This window comes from Bison bison, unplaced genomic scaffold (genome assembly GCF_000754665.1).
Source record: "Bison bison bison isolate TAMUID 2011002044 unplaced genomic scaffold, Bison_UMD1.0 scf7180017864485, whole genome shotgun sequence".
NCBI lineage: Eukaryota > Metazoa > Chordata > Mammalia > Artiodactyla > Bovidae > Bison > Bison bison.
The window spans coordinates 1212341-1232844 of record NW_011495045.1 but is presented as its reverse complement, the minus strand read 5'-3'; the positions used below and the strand labels follow the sequence as shown (position 1 = coordinate 1232844).

The following is a 20504-nucleotide window of genomic DNA, read 5'->3' as shown; positions in this document are numbered from 1 at the left end:
AACTCAAATTTAACGTCAGATGAGCGTTTTTGTTAACAATACATGTGTGCTGCATTTACATTTTGTTTAAACTTCTGTTTTTCTAAGTACCGTTATCATATTAGAAAATAATATTTTCATTAATTGTAAAAATATGCATTTAAAATAGTATATCTTATTTTTCTCATTGGCTCTCATGTATTCACATCTTTAATTCTCATTCCATAAATTTGTTTTCCTGATTGTGGAGATGTTATCAGTTTTAATTATTACAGAAGAAATGTATTCTTGGATTTTTAAAATTTCAAGTGTACTCAATTTTAGTTTGTTTCTTGTGAAATTATCACATAAACAGGTGATAATTCTAGGGGCTATTTTTTAGGTTCACTGTTAAATGTGTAGAACATATATTGTATAGACATCTTAAAATTCCCAAACTACTCTGACATTGAGTTAATTTTTTAAATGCTTGTATGTTTCAGCCCGAACAAGAAATGGGATTGCAGAAATCAAACGTCAGAGAAGGCTTGCATCTCAAGCAGCTCCTGTCAGTTCAGAGCCTTTACCGTATCTTTTAGGACAATTTACCAATTCTCCTTTGACAGCTACACAAGTTATTAGGCCAACTGGCCAAATTTCAGCTCCTTTGAGGTCAGATTTTGTAGTGGTCAACCATTCACAGTCACAAGACACTATGACCAGTAAGTTTACATTTTGTGCTTTTAAATTTTGTTTTAATCAAATTGTGTGAGATGATGTGATAATATCTTTATATTCATGGTATAAAATATGGCAAAAAGTAGATAAGAGGCTGCTGCTGCTGCTGCTGCTGCTGCTGCTAAGTCGCTTCAGTTGTGTCCGATTCTGTGCGACCCCATAGACTGCAGCCTACCTGGCTCCCCTGTCCCTGGGATTCTCCAGGCAAGGACACTGGAGTGGATTGCCATTTCCTTCTCCAGTGCATGAAAGTGAAAAGTGAAAGTGAAGTCGCTCAGTCGTATCCTCGACCCCATGGACTGCAGCCTACCAGGCTCCTCTGTCCATGGGATTTTCCAGGCAAGAGTACTGGAGTGGGGTGCCATGGCCTTCTCCAAGATAAGAGGCTAGAAGTGGGTAAATTTAGATAATATGTGCGCGCTCACTTGTTCAATTTGCCATTAAGCATATTATTAAATCTGTGAGACGTGTTAATCTGGGATTCTTTTATCTGTTCTAACTGATGTCCAACCTTGAAGTCTCTTCTAGTTCTCACTTATCTGCATTAATTGGAAAAAAAAACCCTCTTATTTGCTTTTAAAAGGAATGCACATTATATGTGAACACTTTGTTCATAGTAGTCTGTCCTGCTGAAATGAGGAATGTTTTTCTGGTTAACCTCCATTTCTACATGTTGAAAATCCTACGTATTCCTGGCTGAATCTTAGAGCTAAGAATAAACTTAGAGGTCATCTAGTACTTCTTGTTTGTTATATACTTGATAGTATTAAAAGCACATGATATTTAGGAGCAAAAGGCTAGTTAGTAACAGAACTGGGATTAGAATTGAGGTGTCACCCCTCTCGGTTCTTAGACCAGTCTTTTTTTCTCTTTGTGCATGTAAAATGTATTGACAACCATTACATTCTCCCTTATTTCCATCTTTGCTCCAATCTCTTTAACACCTCTGGGTAAAAACACTTAGCAGTATATTTAGTTTATACTTCTTACAGTTCGTTTGTTCTGCCATGGTATTTTTTGTTGAAACTATTCTGTATACTCTACTTTGTATTTTACTGTAAAACCTTAAGTCATGGGGGCTATATTTTATGTATCTTAATATCTTCTATTGGAGAAGGTAATGACAACCCACTCCAGGATTCTTGCCTGGAGAATTCCATGGACAGAGGAGCCGGGTGGGCTACAGTCCATGGGTTGCAAAGAGTGGGACACAGCTGAGCAACTAACACACACAATATCTTCTGTAGTGCCTTGCACATAGTAGGCACTCAATATATACTAACTGAATTTAAAATAATCACTATGTAGTGCTATTTTTATTCAGTTAATTCAAGTTTTAAAAAACTATTCTGTTTCCTTGACTTACTGTTTTGTTCTCTTGAAATACAGCTGGAGAGGCTTTAAATAATAATACTGGTGCTCAGGAAAGGAAAAATCATGCCAGTTTAATGTCTCCTGGTAGACGCAAAAGGTAAATGCTTTCTAAAAAGACATGTTTCCAGTAACCATTACAAAAAAATTGCACAAGGATACTTACATTATGAATAAAGTAACAAAATTGCATTAAGTACTTGAGACTCTACTATTATAGCTGTTTCAAAGCACTTCTTTTTTTTACTTTATAATCTCCCTGAAATCAGATTGTTTCAGAAATCAATGATCTAGGAATGTGTTTCATTAGAAGTGTTTTTTCTGTAGTAGTATAGAAAAACATTAAAATTAATGCTAACTCAGATTTTTGGAAATAATCATTTTTTATCAGCATATTTTAGGGTCTACAAACATATATTTAAACTCCTAAACTGATAATTACAAATCTTCTCAGACATTCTCTGAGAAGTACTCTTTCTGTCCTATTTAGCCCATGTGTCTTTTTTTGAAGAATATTTCAGAAAAGAGAGATAATAGTTTAAAATGTTTTTGCTTTTTCTCAATTGCCATGCCCTGGGTATTTTTGTTGGAATGTTTACTATTGGTTGTCTCTCGTTCAAGGCTGACCTCAGCCTCTTTGGCAAGATTTCACACTTAACCACATGAAATTATAAAAGTACTGTAACAATATCTAACATTTATAAGAACTTTGACCTTTTTATAAAGTCTTTACATATACTTTATGTTTATTGAATTCTTGCATTAACCCTGTAAAGCTTTAGTTTTATCCCATTATAAAGTAGGTCAGAGGGTACCTGGTAGAGACCATATAGTTAATAAATAATAAAGCTAGATCTCAGATTCATTTCTCAATTCAACACTATTAATGCTTTTCAACTCTACTGCCCTTTGTTCCTACCACAAATAGAGAAAATATCTTTTCCACCATGACTAAGATTTGTCTTTATATGTAATGATCATTGGATTATTCATACTAGTTAAAAGATAAGCTTTTAAAATGTGTTTCAGTGAATCTCAACGGAAGTCTGGGCCTCATTCAACAATACGAAATTTGCAGGATCCAAATGCATTTGTAGTAGAAAAAGTAAGTGACCTTCCCAAACTTTGCAACTTAAGATATTCCTGAGTTTATAACTATTCATATGTATACGATTTATATAAATATATAGTGTGTGTCTGTGTAAAATGTACTATTTCTGTAAAACTACAGTAGAGGGAATTCCCTAGCAGCCCAGTGTTTAGGACTCCACACTGCCACTTCAAGGATCCAATCCCTGGTCAGGAAGCAGATCCAGCAAGCCATATGATGTGACACAAAAAAAACTGTCGTAGAATTGCTTTGGGATAGACTGTAAGTACAAAACTGTGGACTGTGGTCCACTAGAGGTGGGGGGAAATGGCAAACCTCTCAATATTACTAACACAAGAACCACATGAACAGTAAAAAAAGGCAAAAAGACATGATACCAGAAGTCGAACTTCCCAGGTCAGAAGGTGTCCAGTATCCTACTAGGGAAGAATGGAGGGCAATTACTAATAGCTCCAGAAAGAATGAAGAGGCTGGGCCAAAGCACAAATAGCACTCGGTTATGGATGTGCCTGGTGGCGAATGTAAAGTCCAATGCTGTAAAAAACAATATTGCATAGGAACCTGGAATGTCACGTCCATAAATCAAGGAAAATTGGATGTGGTCAAGTGGGAAATGACAAAAGCGAGCATCAACATCTTAGGAATCAGTGAACTAAAATTAGAATGGGAATGGGGGAATTTAATTCAAATGACCATTTTATCTATAACTGTGGGCAAGAATCCCTTGCAGAAATGGATTAGCCCTCATAGTCAACAAAAAAGTCCAAAGTGCAGTGCTTGGGTGCACTTTCGAAAATAACAGAATGATCTTGGTTCGTTTCCAAGGCAAACCATTCAGTATCACAGTTATCCAAGTCTATACCCCAACCACTGATCCTAAAGAAGCTGCAGTTGACTGGTTCTATGAAGACTTAGAAGACCTAGAACTAACACCAAAAAAAGATGTCATTTTCATCATAGTGGATTGGAGTGAAAAAGTAGGAAGTTAAGAGATACCTAGAGTAACAGCAAGTTTGGCCTCGAAGTACAAAATGAAGCAGGGCAAAGGATAACAGTTTTGTCAAGAGAATACACTGGTCATAGCAAACATACTCTCCCAAGAGCACAAGAAAAAACTCTACACCTGGACATCACCAGATGGTCAATACCGAAATCAGATAAATAATATTCATTGCAGCCAGAAATGAGAAGCTCTATACAGTCAGCAAAAACAAGACCAGGAGTTGGCTGTGGCTGAGATCATTAGCTCCTTGTAGCAAAATTCAGGCTTAAATTGAAGAAAGTGGGGAAAACCACTAGGCCATTCAGGTGTGACCTAAATCAAATTCCTTATGAATATACAGTGGAGGTGACAAATACTTTAAGGGATTAGATCCGGGAGACAGACTGCCTGAAGTACTACAGACAGAGGTTCATAACATTATGCAGGAGGTAATGACCAGAACCATCCCAAAGAAAAAGAAATGCAAGAAGGCAGAGTGGTTGTTGAGGAGGCTTTACAAATAACTGAGAAAAAAAGAGAAGTGAAAGACAATGAAGAAAGGGAAAGATACAGCCAAGTGCATGCAGAATTCCAGAGAATAGCAAGGAGAGAGAAGAAAGCCTTCAGTGTACAAGGCAAAAGAAATAGAGGAAAACAATAGAATGGGAAAGACTAGAAATCTGTTCAAGAAAATGGGAGACATCACGGGAACATTTCATGCAAGGATGGGCATGATAAAGGAAAAATATGGTAAGGACCTAACAGAAGCAGTAGAGATTAAGCACGGCTGGCAGGAATACACAGAAGAGCTATATAGGAAAAGTCTTAATGACTCAAATAACCAAAATGGTGTGGTCACTCACCTAGAGCCAGACATCCTAGGATGTGAAGTTAAGTGGGCCTTAGGAAGCGTTACTAAGAGCATGGCTAGTGGAGGTGATGGAATTCCAGCTGAGCTATTTCAAATCCTAAAAGATGATGCTGTTAAAGTGTTGCACACATGTCAGCAAACTTGGAAAAGTCAACAATGGCTATAGGACTAGAAAAGGTCAGTTTTCATTCCAATCCCAAAGAAAGGCAATGCCAGAGAATGTTCAGATTACCATACAGTTGCGCTTATTTCACATGCTAGCAAGGTTATGCTTAAAATCCTTCACACTAGACTTGAGCAGTATGTGAACTGAGAACTTGCTGATGAAAAAGCTGGATTTAGAAAAGGCAGCAGAACCAGAGATCAAATTGCCAGCATTTGTTGGATCATAGAGAAAGCAAGAGAATTCCAAAAAAGCATCTACTGCTGTTTCATTGACTATGTGAAAGCCTTTGACTGTAAGGGTCACAAAGAAACTGGGAAATTCTTAAGAAAAAAGAATACCAGACCATTTTACCTGCTTCCTGAGAAATCTGTATGCAGGTCAAGAAGCAACAGTTATAACTGGACATGGAACAGTGGACTGGTTCAAAATTGGGACTGGAGTACAATAAGGCTGTATATTGTCACCCTGCTTATTTAATTTGTGTGCAGAGTACATCATGTGAAATGCCAGACTGGGTGAAGCATAAGCTGGAATCAAGATTGCTGGGAGAAATATCAACAGCCACAGATATGCAGATGGTACCACTTTTAATGGCAGGCGATGAAGAGAAACTGAAGTGCCTCTTGATGAAGGTGAAAGAGGAGAGTGAAAAAGATGGCTTAAAACTCAACATTCAGAAACTAAGATCATGGCATACAGCCCATGACTTCATGACAAAAGGAAGGTGGAATAGTGGAAACAGTGACAGGTTTTATTTTCTTGGGCTCCAAAATCACTGTAGATGGTGACTGCAGCCATGAAATTAAAAGACATTTGCTCCTTGGAAGCAAAACTGTGACACACTTACACAGCATGTTAAAAAACAGACACAGGTCTGCATACTCAAAGCTGTGGTTTTTCCAGTCGTCCTGTACAAATGAATGTGAGTGTTGGACCATATAGAAGGCTGAGCACCAAAGAACTGGTGCTTTCGAATTGTGGTGCTGAAGACTCTTAAGAGTCCCGTGGACTGCAGGGAGATCAAACTAGTCAATCCTAAAGGAAATCAACCCTGAATATTTATTGAAAGAACTAATGCTGAAGCTGAAACTCTGATACTTTGGCCATCTGATGTGAAGAGGCAACTCATTAGAAAAGACCCTGATGCTGGGAAAGATGGAAAGCAAAAAGAGAAGAGGCAGTAGAGGATGAGATGATTAGGTGGCATCACCAACTTGATGGACATGAATATGAGCAAACTCCAGGAGATAGTGAAGGCTCAGGAAGCCTGGCATGCTGGCAGTCCTTGGTGGCGCAAAGAATAGTACACAACTTAAGGGACTGAAGAACATCATTAAGACTGTAGGGATATTTACCAGTAAGAAACAGTCCAGTCAGAATAGCTAACCCGTGCAAATGCACCAAGTAAGAAACAGAAGTATGTTGAAGAAACTGTAAATACACTGTTATTGCTGGATTATGCAATATAATAGGACATTTTTCCAGAATAGAGTCAGCTTATTTAAAACCTTGTATGAAAAGCTAAAGAGTTTGGAACTATGCAGTTCCAAAGTGAAAAAGAAGTTGGTGAAGGATCTGTGAAAATACTTGTAAGTGGTTAACATAGTAATCTGGTATTAATATGGAAGGCACCACCATAACTTTTGAGTTTCTACCTAGATTCATTAAAACTATCCAGCTTCCATTGATTCTTTTTAGACAAATAACATAATACTCCATCTTGTGCTTTTACTAATACTGATTTCTTTTTCAGCAAATGGTTATTGAAAATGCACGAGAAAAGATACTAAGCAACAAGTCTCTTCAAGAAAAGCTTGCAGAAAACATTAATAAATTTTTGACTAGGTAAAATGTTTGTGTCTAAAATACCTAATTGTTTTTGCCTAGTTGAGAACTACAATAAAAGTTTTCCTTTGCGTATTACAGTGACAACAGTATTGCTCAAGTACCTAAGCAAACAGATAGCAACCCTAGTGAACCAGAGACTTCAATTGATGAACTCCTGGGACTTCAGGTATGGTTAAGGGTGTGTGTGTGTGCAGTAGGTATACTCATCATTAAAACTGATAGTGTTCTGGTTTCATTTCAAAGCCATGGCTAACCATATGTATAAGATGCTTTAAAATAATAATTAAAATACAGATTTCCTTCATTATCCAAATGTAATCTGTTCCTGAAAATGTGTTAGTGAATTTTCAGTATCAAAATTGCAATAGTTTTTCCTGTTTTATTAAAAAATAGTTGGTATACATCACTGTATAAGTTTAGGCATGCAGTACAATGATTTGATTTAAATATGTTAAAATTGCTTTATTGAGATGGTAGAATAAGACATTCTTAACCCATCTAGTTGGAGAAGACATTGGCACCCCACTCCAGTACTCTTGCCTGGAAAATCCCATGGACAGAAGAGCCTGGTAGGCTGTAGTCTGTGGGGTCGCGAAGAGTCTGACACAACTGAGCGCCTTCACTTTCACTTTTCACTTTCATGCATTGGAGAAGGAAATGGCAACCCACTCCAGTGTTCTTGCCTGGAGAATCCCAGGGACAAGGCATCCTGGTGGGCTGCCGTCTATGGGGTCGCACAGAGTCGGACCCGACTGAAGCGACTTAGCAGCAGCAGCAGCAGCAGCAGTGGATGTGTTTTTGTTCAGTAAGCAGTACTGAACAATGTATATAAAATAAATTACATTTCTTCTGCACGTTCACAAACTATATAAAAAGTAAAGAAACAATGAAATGATATGTTAAATTTATGTGAAGAATCCAAGTAATATTTAACAAAATAAAGTGAGCATGACACTTTAAAAAGAAGTTACTAACTAAATGAATACTTGTCTGTGAGATTTACTGCTGAGAGTATATAAATAGGGGCTATAATCACTTGCAGTCCAGTGACAGTGAAGATGAAAGAGGATGAGCTGGTAAAGGAAGAATTGAACAATACGTATTTTAAGATTTGCAAATATCTTTTTGAAAAGCAGCTGAGATTGTGGTTGTTGCATATGCTTTTACTTAGACTCTGAGATAATGTAGTCATTTTGTTGCTGTACCACCAAATGAATTCATAATAATGAATTCATGATAGCAGTTTATTTTTAGATGATGAATTCTGAGTAAAACCACTCAGTTTTTTTTTTTTTTTTAATCACTTCCTTCAGAATACTTAAAAAAAAAAACTTTTTATACATTTTCCTATAATTCAGTAAATTTTAACAAAATATGAACAAGCTTTTTGAAAGCAACCTGGCTTCCCTGAAATGCTCAGTTGGTAAAAGAATTCTCCTGCAGTGCAAGAGACCCCAGTTCGATTCCTGGGTCGGGAAGATCCGCTGGAGAAGGGATAGGCTACCCACTCCAGTATTCTTGGGCTTCCTTGTGACTCCACTGGTAAAGAATCCACCTGTAATGCTGGAGACCCTGGTTTGATCCATGGATTGGGAAGATTCCCTGGAGAAGGGAAGGGTTACCCACTGCAGGATTGTGGCCTGGAGAATTCCATGGACAGTCCATGGAGTCACAAAGTCAGACACAACTGAGCAACTTTCACTTTCACTTTTAAAATTATTTAGTAGTCTTCCACTATCTTAAAGTTTAACATATCCCCTATTCTAAATTTTTATAATCTTCAACTCCTTGCTTATATTTTCTCCACAAATACATCAGGTGCTTACTGTAATGAAGACACTCTGTTAGATACTGTGAGAGGTTAAAAGAAAATGAAGACACAGCCCTCTGTTCATGGTATTCATAATATTGTATACTGGGGAAAAGTTTAAAATTCAGATTTCAATAACTGAAAGAACAGCAATGGAGTAATACATGCATCAGCTTCACTAAGAGAACAGAGCCACTTGTACAAATAGGTAAATTTTAAAAATATTTTTATACTTCTTTGTAACCTTGGGATAGGCAAGATATCTTGGGTTATACAAATCACTGACTGTGATTTTTTTTTAAGACTTCCTTAAATTCAAAATATGTGCTTGTTAAAAGCAACATTAAAGGGGCTTCCGTGGTGGCTCAGTGGTAAAGGATCCACCAGCCAATACAAGAGACACTGGTTTGATAACTGATCTGGGAAGATCCCATATACCCGTGTACCACAACTACTGGGCCTGTGCTCTACAGCCCAGAAGCTACAACTGCTGAGCCCACGAGTCACAAATACTGAAGCCTAGAGACCATGTGTCACCACAAGAGAAGTCTGTGTACCACAACTAAAGAGTAACCCTCACTTGCTGCAACTAGAGAAAAGCCCATGCAGCAACAGCACAGCACAGCCAAAAATAAAAGATAAATACAAATTGTTTTAAGTTTTAGAAATTATTTTTTTAAAAGCATCATTAAAGTTAAAAGGCAGACTGACAAGTTTGGAACATGTATTTCAGGATTCTTTCAATTATTATTTTTAAAGTTTGAATGTAATGAGAAATTTACTAGAAAATTGCTTTTCCTCAGCAATAACTTTTGAAGAGGTTATGTACCACTTCATAGTTTGATTAACATTGGATTGTTGATTCTTGACATTATTTACATTATGATAGATTTTTCAAGTTCATAGATAAAGAAGTATTTGTTCAAGCTCCTGGCTTTCTTCTAAATCACATTTCATCAAGAATTATTGATGGTCTCTGCACATCTTCATTGTCAAAGGTTAACTGGTTCTTTAGTTTCTCTTTTCATTTTATGGCCATTTTTATTTTAAAAATGCAAGCTTTTAATCATTTCATGAGAGTTCCACCTTATCTCTTGCTCCACATGAATTTCCTCTCCCTTGGGATCCAAATGTATGCTTCACCAAAATTGAAGAATTTAAACAGAATTTAAAGGTAGCTTTTGGCATGCTGCTTTTAAGGATGAGCACATAAGAAAGGATTGTCCAACATTTAGAGGAAGTATTTAAAATATGGATACAGGCACTTCCCTGGCAGTAAGGAGTTAAGACTCCTTGCTTCCACTTCAGGGGGCACAGGTTCCACCCCCAATGAAGGAACTAAGATCCCACATGCTTCGTGGCACAGCCAAAAAAAGTAAAAAAAATTTTTAAATAAAATGAGACAAAAACAAGCAGATAAAAAGAATGAGATAGATTTATATTGGAGGATCTAGAAAGCAGTGTACAACAAACTAATATGAAGAAAGCTGATTAAAGAACATTATTAAACCAAACTCATAGAAAAAGAGATATGAAGTTGGAATACTGGACAAAGGTGGTCAAAAGGTACAACTTTTCAGTTATAAGTGCAGGGGATGCAGTGTGTAACACAGTGACTACAGTTAACACTGCTGTAACAGCTTGAGGTTAGGGGTGCTGACCCCACATACAATCAAAAGCCCACTTCAAACCTTATAGTCAGCCCTTCATGTATCAGTTCCACAAGTGCAAATTCAGCCAAAGTTGGATTTTGTAGGGCTATGTGTTGGTTGCTTAGTCGTGTCAGACTCTTTACAACCCCATAGACTGCAGCCTCACCAGGCCCCTCTGTCCATGGGATTCTCCAGGCAAGAACACTGGAGTGGGTTACCATTTTCTTCTCCAAAAGGAACTATAGAAAGAAAGAAAGTGAAGTCACTCAGTCATGTCCAACTCTTTGTGACTCCATGGACTGTAGCCTACCAAGCTCCCCCATCCATGGAATTTTCCAGGCAAGAGTACTGGAGTGGGTTGCCATTTCCTTCTCCTTGTAGGGCTATAGTACATATTTATTGAAAAAATTCTGCATATAAGTGGACCTGCACAGTTCAAACCTATGTTGTTCAACAGTCAACAGTATTTGAAAGTTAAGAGGGTATATCCTAAGAGTTCTCACAAGGAAAAAAAAACTTTTTTTTTTTTCTTTTTAAAAAATATGTATGAGATGATGAATATTAAGTAAGCTTCTTTTGGTAATCATTTCACAGTATATGTACATCAAGTTACATGGTATAACTTAAACTTACACAGTGCTGTATCTCAAGTATGAACATTGCAGCTTGATATTACTTTGTATTCATAAATATTCTTAGATTTATTTTATTGTAATGTTTGGGAATATATTCACCAAAGTGATTAAATAGTAGAATTAGGGAACATTCACTTTCTATTTGCTAGTCTTCTTGTTTTAATTTGAGTGAATAGTGTTATAATCAGAAGAAAATTTTCTTGGAAGGGAATAGATGTCCTGTAATTACTTCCTTGGTATTAAACCATATCAATTCAATTGGAGTCACTTTTATTTGTTTTTGTTTTTGCAGAGTGAGATCCATATGTCTGAAGAAGCTATACAGGATATATTGGAGCAGACAGAATCAGATCCAGCCTTTCAGGCACTCTTTGATCTATTTGACTATGGTAGGTAGACCATTTCTTTCAAGATAGTTCAGAAAAAATGTTTCTCCAGTTTCTTTGGAGAAGTAGCTTAAATGGTGAAATAACACTTCCCAGAGCATCTGGAGAAAGTTCATGTTTTTTCATATGAAAGAGTTTTTTTCTTTCTCTTTAATTTTGTCTGCACTGGGTCTTCATTGTGGTGCGTGGGGCTCTCTAGTTGTGGCATGTGAGCTTAGCTGCTCTGAGGCATATGGAATCTTAGTTCCCCAACCAGGGATAGAACCCACATGCCCTGCACTGGAAGGCTAATTCTTAACCACTGGACCACCAGGAAAGTCTTGTTTCTCTTAAAGAGTAGCTGTAAAAATAGAGAGCAGTCTTGTGGGTGAGAGGGATAGTTGTGAGCAGTATTTCCAGTCATCAAAAATGTGTTGTGAAAAAAAAAAATGTGGTCTACTACTATGCACATATTATACTAAACACAGTTGGATAACACAAAAGAAATAAAAATATTTGGCCACTGCCTTCCATCTTATGGCCTAGTGCAGTAGTGCTAAAAGTGTAGTCTCCTAACCAGCAGATCAGAATTATCTGAGAACATGTTCAAAATGCAAATTCTTGGACCTGTATATTATGATATACAGTAAAGTATAAGAACTACTGGTCTAGAGGAAAAATCATACTTGTCAATGATATATAAGGCAACATGTTAAAAACCATAATCAAAGGACTATAATTAAAACCAAACTTTAATATTTGCTGACCACTGTCAAGATGTATTAATTGATGCTTATTTTTATTTTGGTCATTTAACCAATTGTTTCCCTATTCCTGTTTTAACAGGTAAAACAAAGAATAATAAAAATATATCACAAGGCATTTGCAGTCAGCATATGGAAACCAATCCCAGTGTAGTCTTAGCAGGTGAAACTAATCTAGCAGTTAAAGGTACTTTTGAAACAGAAGAATCTGGTAAGAATTCGATGTGTTAATATCAGTCTAAATCCTAATATCAATCCGAAAATCTCTAGGGCAGAAAATGTTGTTTAATTTGAAAATTGTTTGAATTATTCCCACACTTTTAGTACTTTGATTAAATGATGAATTTTTATTATTCATTCCTTCATGATACAATAGACTTGACATGCACAATTTGGTATGACTAGTATTGACCAATTCAACCAAAGTCTATAACTTCAAACATAATTTTTTGAGGCACATGTTCAGAATAAATCCCATATATAAGGTTGATTTGTGGTATTAATATCCAGCCTAGTAAGCAAATACAGCTGAGTGCTCAGTATCTATACCTCTTATTTAGAGGAGGTTGTATACTCTGCTGATGGTCCTGAATTAATAGATTTTTGAGGTTTTAGGTCATATTCCTGTATGTTTACTAAGTCACTTCTTATGTTTCTGCCTCTCATGGAATACCAGTATGGCACATAATTGTCCTACAGTAACTGAGGTCAGGCAGTGAATATGTCTGTCTCAGATCTTTTAAAATTTTGCCAAGTTTTTCAAAATTTCATTTATGTGATGCATGCTAAGTCACTTTTCAGTTATGTCCGACTTTTTGTGACCCATGGACTATAACCCACCAAACTCTTCTGTTCATGGGTTTTTCCAGGCAAGAATACTGGAGTGGGGTGCAAGAATACTAGATCCCCTTCTCCAGGGGATCTTCCTGACCCAGGGATCAAACCCATGTCTCTTAAATCTCCTGCATTGGCAAGCAGGTTTTTACCGCTAGTACCACCTGGGAATCCTGTAACACTTGCAGAAATGTTGTACAATAAAAATATACTTCGCCCATTGAATTATCAGCAAGGAAACACCCACATAACAATCTCTCAGGTCAAAAAATAGAATACCGCCAGCACCACAAAAACATCTGTTCGTATCCCTTCCCAACCACTATTCCTTTCATAACCATTATCCTGGCTTCTCTCATGTTATCCTGGCATCTCACACTTGCTAAACTTTATGCCTGTTTGGTACCACTCTGTCTGTTTTTGTCTACACCAAGGTATGCCAACGTAATCTTTTCTGTTCATCTGTTCTTAAATGCCATTACTCCTTCCAACTTCGTCAAAAAACTTCATGACTTCCAAGTTTCACAATATGTCTTCCAAAACCTAGTTTTAGAATATGTCAGACTACATTCCTACTGAGAGTCCTTTGCCTGTACCCAAGCCCAATCCTCCATTTCTTCTTAGGTTGAATTGTAGTAGGATGTCTTTCTCATATATATTATGTGTGGAAGATTGTACCCTGCCCTGCACAAAATGAAACTTGAAATCCTATTTTCTAAGAAAGTCTCTTCCCACTTGATTGAAACTGTTGTTGCTGTTGCTAAGTCGCTTCAGTCGTGTCCAACTCTGTGCGACCCCATAGACGGCAGCCCACCAGGCTCCCGTCCCTGGGATTCTCCAGGCAAGAACACTGGAGTGGGTTGCCATTTCCTTCTCCAAATCATGAAAGTAAAAGGTGAAAGTGAAGTCGCTCAGTCATGTCCGACTCTTAGTGACCCCATGGACTGCAGCCCACCAGGCTCCTCCATCCATGGGATTTTCCAGGCAAGAGTACTGGAGTGGGGTGCCATGGCCTTCTCCATTGAAACTGACTACCTGGATGTAATTTTTACTGATTTCCCCACAATAAGGATTTTCACGTGCTCCATACCCATTATTATGTTACCAGTGTCACATTAACAGAATTTGATAATGATTGCTATACATTTTTCTAGATTTTTCCCATTATATATTTCATATTGTTAATATTTTCTAAACTGTGAATGATCTATGACAGTATATAAGTATTTTCTCATATGCCCTTTTTTCTAACTATTGCACTTCTTTTATTTGTCAAGGTCTCCTCATGACATACTTCTTTATAACTTTCTCACATTCCATAGGCTCGAAAAGGTGCCTTTTGTTCTATACTGTTACAGTTATTAGCATGTTTTATTATGACTTTCTGTTCTGTATCTGCCTCCCTTTCTAAATCACCAAAGGCAAATTGGGTCATTCATCTTTATATCCCAGTACTGATCATATGATTGCTATTCAGTGTGTAATCTTAAACAGTACACAATAACATCAAATGTTAGTTATGCAAAATGTACTTGGCCCCATTTCACCTTCTTAATGAATATATCAAATAGTATGGTAGAAGTTGAAAAGTCAGCAGTTTTGAAAAAACTGTGTTTGTAGCCAGTTTTTATATGTTGGTACATATTAAATGTTCTTAAAAGTATATTTTTTTTTCTTCATGTGTCATCTGTTTTCTAAAAAGCTTGAAAAACAATTTGACACTTGTATAAATAGGCATCAGTGATAAGAGAAGTATCTGTAAATTTTTTGGTACTCAAAAAAATGAGAGAATTTATCATATTTCCATTTGCTGGTATGTCAAAGATTAGTTATCTCCTTGGAAAATATGTTTAACACTAAAGATGACTACCTCAGGCTGTTATATACACTCAACATATGTTTCTGCCATCCTGATATTTTACAGATGATCCATCTGGTCAACCCTCATTTTGTACTTCCTATCAAAATGAAGACACATCAAATATTTTGAAGAATGGCAGCAACCATGATGAGCTTAGACAGGAAGCCCAGGAACATTTTTCCCACATAGACTCTAGCATCCAGAAAAAGGCGTTTAAAACAGTTGTATCTACTGAACAGAAGTGTAACCTTGATATTACCTTTGAGTCTGTGCCCAGTTTGAGTGACTTTAATGAAAGAGTAAACTCTGATGCTGAATGTAATCAGCATTGTGCTGAATTATACACCAGTCAGATGTCCACTGAGACTGAAATGGCTCTGGAAGTTGAAAAGAATTCTTTATCTCCCAATGTACAGAATGAATCTCAGTTACAGCCCGATCAGTCTCCTATACCAATAAGTTCAGTTGTTTCCCTTGGTGGTGAAACTAACAGTGAGAACTTAATTCTTTCTGGAAAAACTTCTCAGCTTTTACCCCAAAATATTCCATTAGCTGGAAAGGCATCTAAAAAAGGTCAATTTTGTGAAAGTTCTGATGATACAAGAAGACTTAAAGCTGATTTCCATAATTCCAAGTCACCAGATTCTAGAGAAATTCATCAGAATAAAATTGAAATTAATAATGTGTTACCAGTTACATCACAGCATCTTAGAGATTGCCAAGATAATTCTTCGCTTCAGATATTACCTGCGTCTATTGAAAATTCGGGTTTAACTGTATCTGAACAAAAAGGAGAAATTCACCTTGAAGATTCTGTATCTTCAATTAAACAACCGTCTAATGATTCATCATCTGTTGAGTTAAATCATACAATACATGAAACTCAGTCCTCCAAGTCTGAGAAAGCTGCTTTGGATTCACAAGAGCCTTCATCTTCTGTAAAAGAAGATGGAGATAGTATTTTTCTCTCTTTAGGTGAAAATAACTGTGAAGAAGTTACACTGATGCCTTCAGAAAGTAATCCTATAGAAGATAGACATTCTCTTCCTTCAGAATCTGTGTGTTCTTCAATGAGGGAGTCTCATCCTGAGTCCCAGAATACTAATAATAAACCTGCTAACGACAAATCTACAGAGATAGATGCATCAAATATAGTCTCTCTCAAAATTATCATCAGTGATGATCCATTTGTTTCCTCAGATACTGAACTTAACAGTGCAGTTTCTAGTATCAGTGAAGAAAACTTGCCAACTATAATTTTGTCTTCTCCTGCTAAATCACCTGCCAGAAATGCAGAATTAGTTAAATGCCTGTCTTCCGAAGAAACCACAGGTGCTATCTCATCTGCTGAAGGAACTGGGGATTCAGCCTCAATGGAACAGAGCCTTTTAGCACTCAAACCTGAGGACTCTAAAGTAAACAACATGCAGAATGAAGACAGCATTGCTCTTTCAACCAATGTTACGCCATGTGTTTCCAAGGATGGAGGATACATACAGTTAATGCCAGCTACGAGCACAACTTTTGGCAATTCAAGTAATATTTTGATAGCTACTTGTGTAACTGATCCAACAGCCTTAGGAACAACTGTCAGTCAGTCAAATGTTGTGGTGTTGCCTGGAAATTCTGCACCTATGACTGCTCAACCTCCACTATCTCAATTACAGACACCCCCAAGGTCAAATAGTGTATTTGCTGTCAATCAAGCTGTGTCACCCAACTTTTCACAAGGTAACTAAGAACATCATAGTGAAGTTCATTTCTCTGGAACGGGATCTACTTTAGTTTGTGTGTGTAATGATTGACTAGAAGGTAATAAATCATGGATGATGGTATAAGATTCAGAAATTTGTGATTATGCCTTCTGTACTTTAGAGAATTCAGTCATACTTCTTTTTTAATCTACTGCTCAGCTATGAAATTCAGTGGTTTAGTGTTTCACTTCTTTTTCTTTCCACATTTCTCAGTCCGTGTCTAAGCTATAAGAAAAAGAGCAGTGGGGAGACTAATTCATCAAAAAGCTGTATACCTACTAAAACCCAATGTTGTGGGAGATTTTTCTTAAATAGCTGTTTAGAGTCTTGGTTTTCCAGCAATTTATTACCTATTTGGACAGACTTCCAAGACAAAAACTTGAATTTCTCCCTCTGTAATACTCTGTAATTTCTCACTATTTTCCACCTTTGAAAATTGATCCCTGTCTTTTGAATTCTTTGTTTATAGGAGGACTTGTGGCATTTATTACATGCCATTTTATATGTAGTTCCTGATTGAATGCCTGTCATGATGGTCATTCTTGATTGTATGTTCCTTATAGTTGGAGTTTGTGGCACATTCATCTATACTTCTTATTTATTGATTCCCAAGCTCTTTTCCCCTCTTTTTTTTTTTCTTTTTACATTTAGGCATACAGTTAAAGCAGATTAAATATTAGCAGTTAAGTATCAAGCCTGATGGATCTAAAGTTAAAGAAAGGGTCAGAATTAGTAGGCCGTGTGGGTCTTCAGCCGAAGCTTGGAGAAATAAGTAGTATTTGGAGTAAAAGGAAGGGAATCTTAAGCAGCACAAGGATAGGTGGATATTTGAGAGACTGAAAAGTGTTCATGAAGGTGAGGAGATCAAACCTACAGGAACAGTTAATGAATTTATTAGGAAAAGATTCATTTATAGGACAGGGTTAAATGAATTATAATAGCCGTAGACTATATGGTTGATGTTTCCTTGTGAACATTGTACTTTCCCCCACAGTTTTGACTTGTTGCTCACTTATCTGGACCTTTTTGGGCAAATACCACTGAGATAATAGTTTGGGTTTGTGAGTAAATCTTAGATTTATCAGTCTTCAGTTAGGACATAATTTTATGGTAAAAGATTCAGACCTGAAACCTGTACTACCAACTTTTCAATCATTTTCACTGTTTTTTCTAGAGGGGAATCAAGGTTACAACTGTAATATGATCTCCTGGCTATAGAGTCTTATGCTTACTCATGACGTTTAGCTTCACTAAATGCCATAGAATACTTTACTTCATATTGACTTTTTCTCAATTTGTTAGTCTTGCTGTTGTCCCTAAATTAATTTTTTTAAGGAGAGTAGATTTATATAAAAAGGAATTTATAATTGTATAGAATTTATTTCAAATTAATAATTACTTTGGTGCCTTGTATTTATGAAAGAAAAATCTCATTTTATTGAGAATTGTTTTTTTTGTTGTCATCATTGTTTTTGAAGGATCTGCCATTATAATCGCTTCTCCGGTCCAACCTGTACTGCAAGGAATGGTGGGAATGATTCCTGTGTCTGTGGTTGGACAGAATGGAAATACCTTTTCTGCTCCTCCTCGGCAGGTAAGATTTATGAACTGAAAATGGCTCAGTGCCACTTTTCAAACAAAATACAGTTAATGGCTTCTTCTCTTCTAGGTCCTTCATATGCCTTTGGCAGCACCTGTATGCAATAGAAGTATCTCTCAATTCCCTATCCCTCAAAAATCTTTGAAGAGTCAGGGACTAAAAAACAAACCTTGTACAGGTATGTTTTTGAGTTGATTCATGTCAACTTTATGTAATCTTTTTGTTTTTTGTTTTCTTTAATATTAATAGCTTTCCTAACTGTGATTGTCTAACCTTTGCTTAAAGTTTTTTGCAGTAAATAGAAAAAAAAATGGAACAGAACAGAATTTAGAAAGATCATGTATTTATAGGAACTTGTATGTAGTAGAGATAACATCAAAAGTCAGAAGAAACAGAATGGTTTGTTTAATAAATGAAATCTACCAGCTATTATGTATTACAGGGAAAAAATAATCTCTTCCTCACACTATATATAAAATTAGGAATTCCAAGAAGATTAACAGGTAAAAGTGAACAGCAAAACAAATAATAAAAGAAAACATAGAAGAATCCTAATGAGGGCTGAAATAAAGGATTGCTTTTGAAAAATTAAAAAAGAATAATTTATAAATGGAAAAAATTTGATAATGCTGACTACTCTAAAGTAAATGATTTTTAGTACAATAAAAGACAGCATATGCAAAGTAACATGAGATTTTCATTCAAGACCTTTATGAATATTGTGCTGAGTTCTCAAACTTCTCTAGCTCAGACTTTTTAATCTTCATGGGTGACAAAATGCCTAACCTTAGGAACTTTTGACTAGTTTCATTTCTAAGTCTTTTTTAATATTCTTTTCAGCCAATCCCTCCCATACCTTTACCTTTAATGTTTTATTAGACCTATACAGTCAGCAAAAACAAGACCAGGAGCTGACTGTGGCTCAGATCATGAACTCCTTATTGCCAAATTCAGACTGAAATTGAAGAAAGTAGGCAAAGCCACTAGACCATTCAGATATGACCTAAATCACATCCCTTATGATTATACAGTGAAGGTGAGAAATAGATTTAAGGGCCTAGATCTGATAGATAGAGTGCCTGATGAACTGTGGAATGAGGTTCATGACATTGTACAGGAGACAGGGATCAAGACCATCCCCATAGAAAAGAAATGCAAAAAAGCAAAATGGCTGTCTGGGGAGACCTTACAAATAGCTGTGAAAAGAAGAGAAGCAAAAAGCAAAGGAGAAAAGGAAAGATATAAGCATCTGAATGCAGAGTTCCAAAGAATAGCAAGAAGAGATAAGAAAGCCTTCTTCAGCCATCAATGCAAAGAAATAGAGGAAAACAACAGAATGGGAAAGACTAGGGATCTCTTCAAGAAAATCAGAGATACCAAAGGAACATTTCATGCAAAGATGAGCTCGATAAAGGACAGACATTGTATGGACCTAACAGAAGCAGAAGATACTAAGAAGAGATGGCAAGAATACACAGAAGAACTGTACAAAAAAGATCTTCATGACCCAGATAATCACGATGGTGTGATCACTGACCTAGAGCCAGACATCCTGGAAAGTGAAGTCAAGTGGGCCTTAGAAAGCATCACTACGAACAAAGCTAGTGGAGGTGATGGAATTCCGGTTGAGCTATTCCAAATCCTGAAAGATGATGCTGTGGAAGTGCTGCACTCAATGTGCCAGCAAATTTGGAAAACTCAGCAGTGGCCACAGGACTGGAAAAGGTCAGTTTTCATTCCAATCCCAAAGAAAGGCAATGCCAAAGAATGCTCAAACTACCGCACAATTGCAGTCATCTCACATGCTAGTAAAGTCATGCTCAAAATTCTCCAAGCCAGGCTTCAGCAATATGTGAACCGTGAACTTCCTGATGTTCAAGCTGGTTTTAGAAAAGGCAGAGGAACCAGAGATCAAATTGCCAACATCCGCTGGATCATGGAAAAAGCAAGAGAGTTCCAGAAAAACATCTATTTGACTATGCCAAAGCCTTTGACTGTGTGGATCACAATAAACTGTGGAAAATTCTGAAAGAGATGGGAATACCAGACCACCTGATCTGCCTCTTGAGAAATTTGTATGCAGGTCAGGAAGCAACAGTTAGAACCGTGTATGGAACAACAGACTGGTTCCAAATAGGAAAAGGAGTTCGTCAAGGCTGTATATTGTCATCCTGTTTATTTAAC

At 36.7% G+C, this 20504-nt stretch overlaps 1 protein-coding gene across 4 annotated transcripts in view; it reads left to right on the top strand.

Annotated features, from left to right (window-relative positions):
* Nucleotides 1-20504, top strand: part of NPAT (nuclear protein, ataxia-telangiectasia locus) — a 54163-nt gene that overhangs the window by 25893 nt on the left and 7766 nt on the right. For 2 of the 4 annotated variants that reach the window (XM_010862836.1, XM_010862837.1), the window contains 10 exons: nucleotides 462-680; nucleotides 2086-2167; nucleotides 3097-3172; nucleotides 6951-7042; nucleotides 7124-7211; nucleotides 11435-11531; nucleotides 12354-12482; nucleotides 15030-16697; nucleotides 18199-18314; nucleotides 18390-18498. In XM_010862836.1, coding sequence (XP_010861138.1) covers nucleotides 462-680; nucleotides 2086-2167; nucleotides 3097-3172; nucleotides 6951-7042; nucleotides 7124-7211; nucleotides 11435-11531; nucleotides 12354-12482; nucleotides 15030-16697; nucleotides 18199-18314; nucleotides 18390-18498 — 2676 coding nt within the window. The remainder of the gene's footprint in view (nucleotides 1-461; nucleotides 681-2085; nucleotides 2168-3096; nucleotides 3173-6950; nucleotides 7043-7123; nucleotides 7212-11434; nucleotides 11532-12353; nucleotides 12483-15029; nucleotides 16698-18198; nucleotides 18315-18389; nucleotides 18499-20504) is intronic. The other 2 variants (XM_010862839.1, XM_010862838.1) reach the window with 1 other exon arrangement.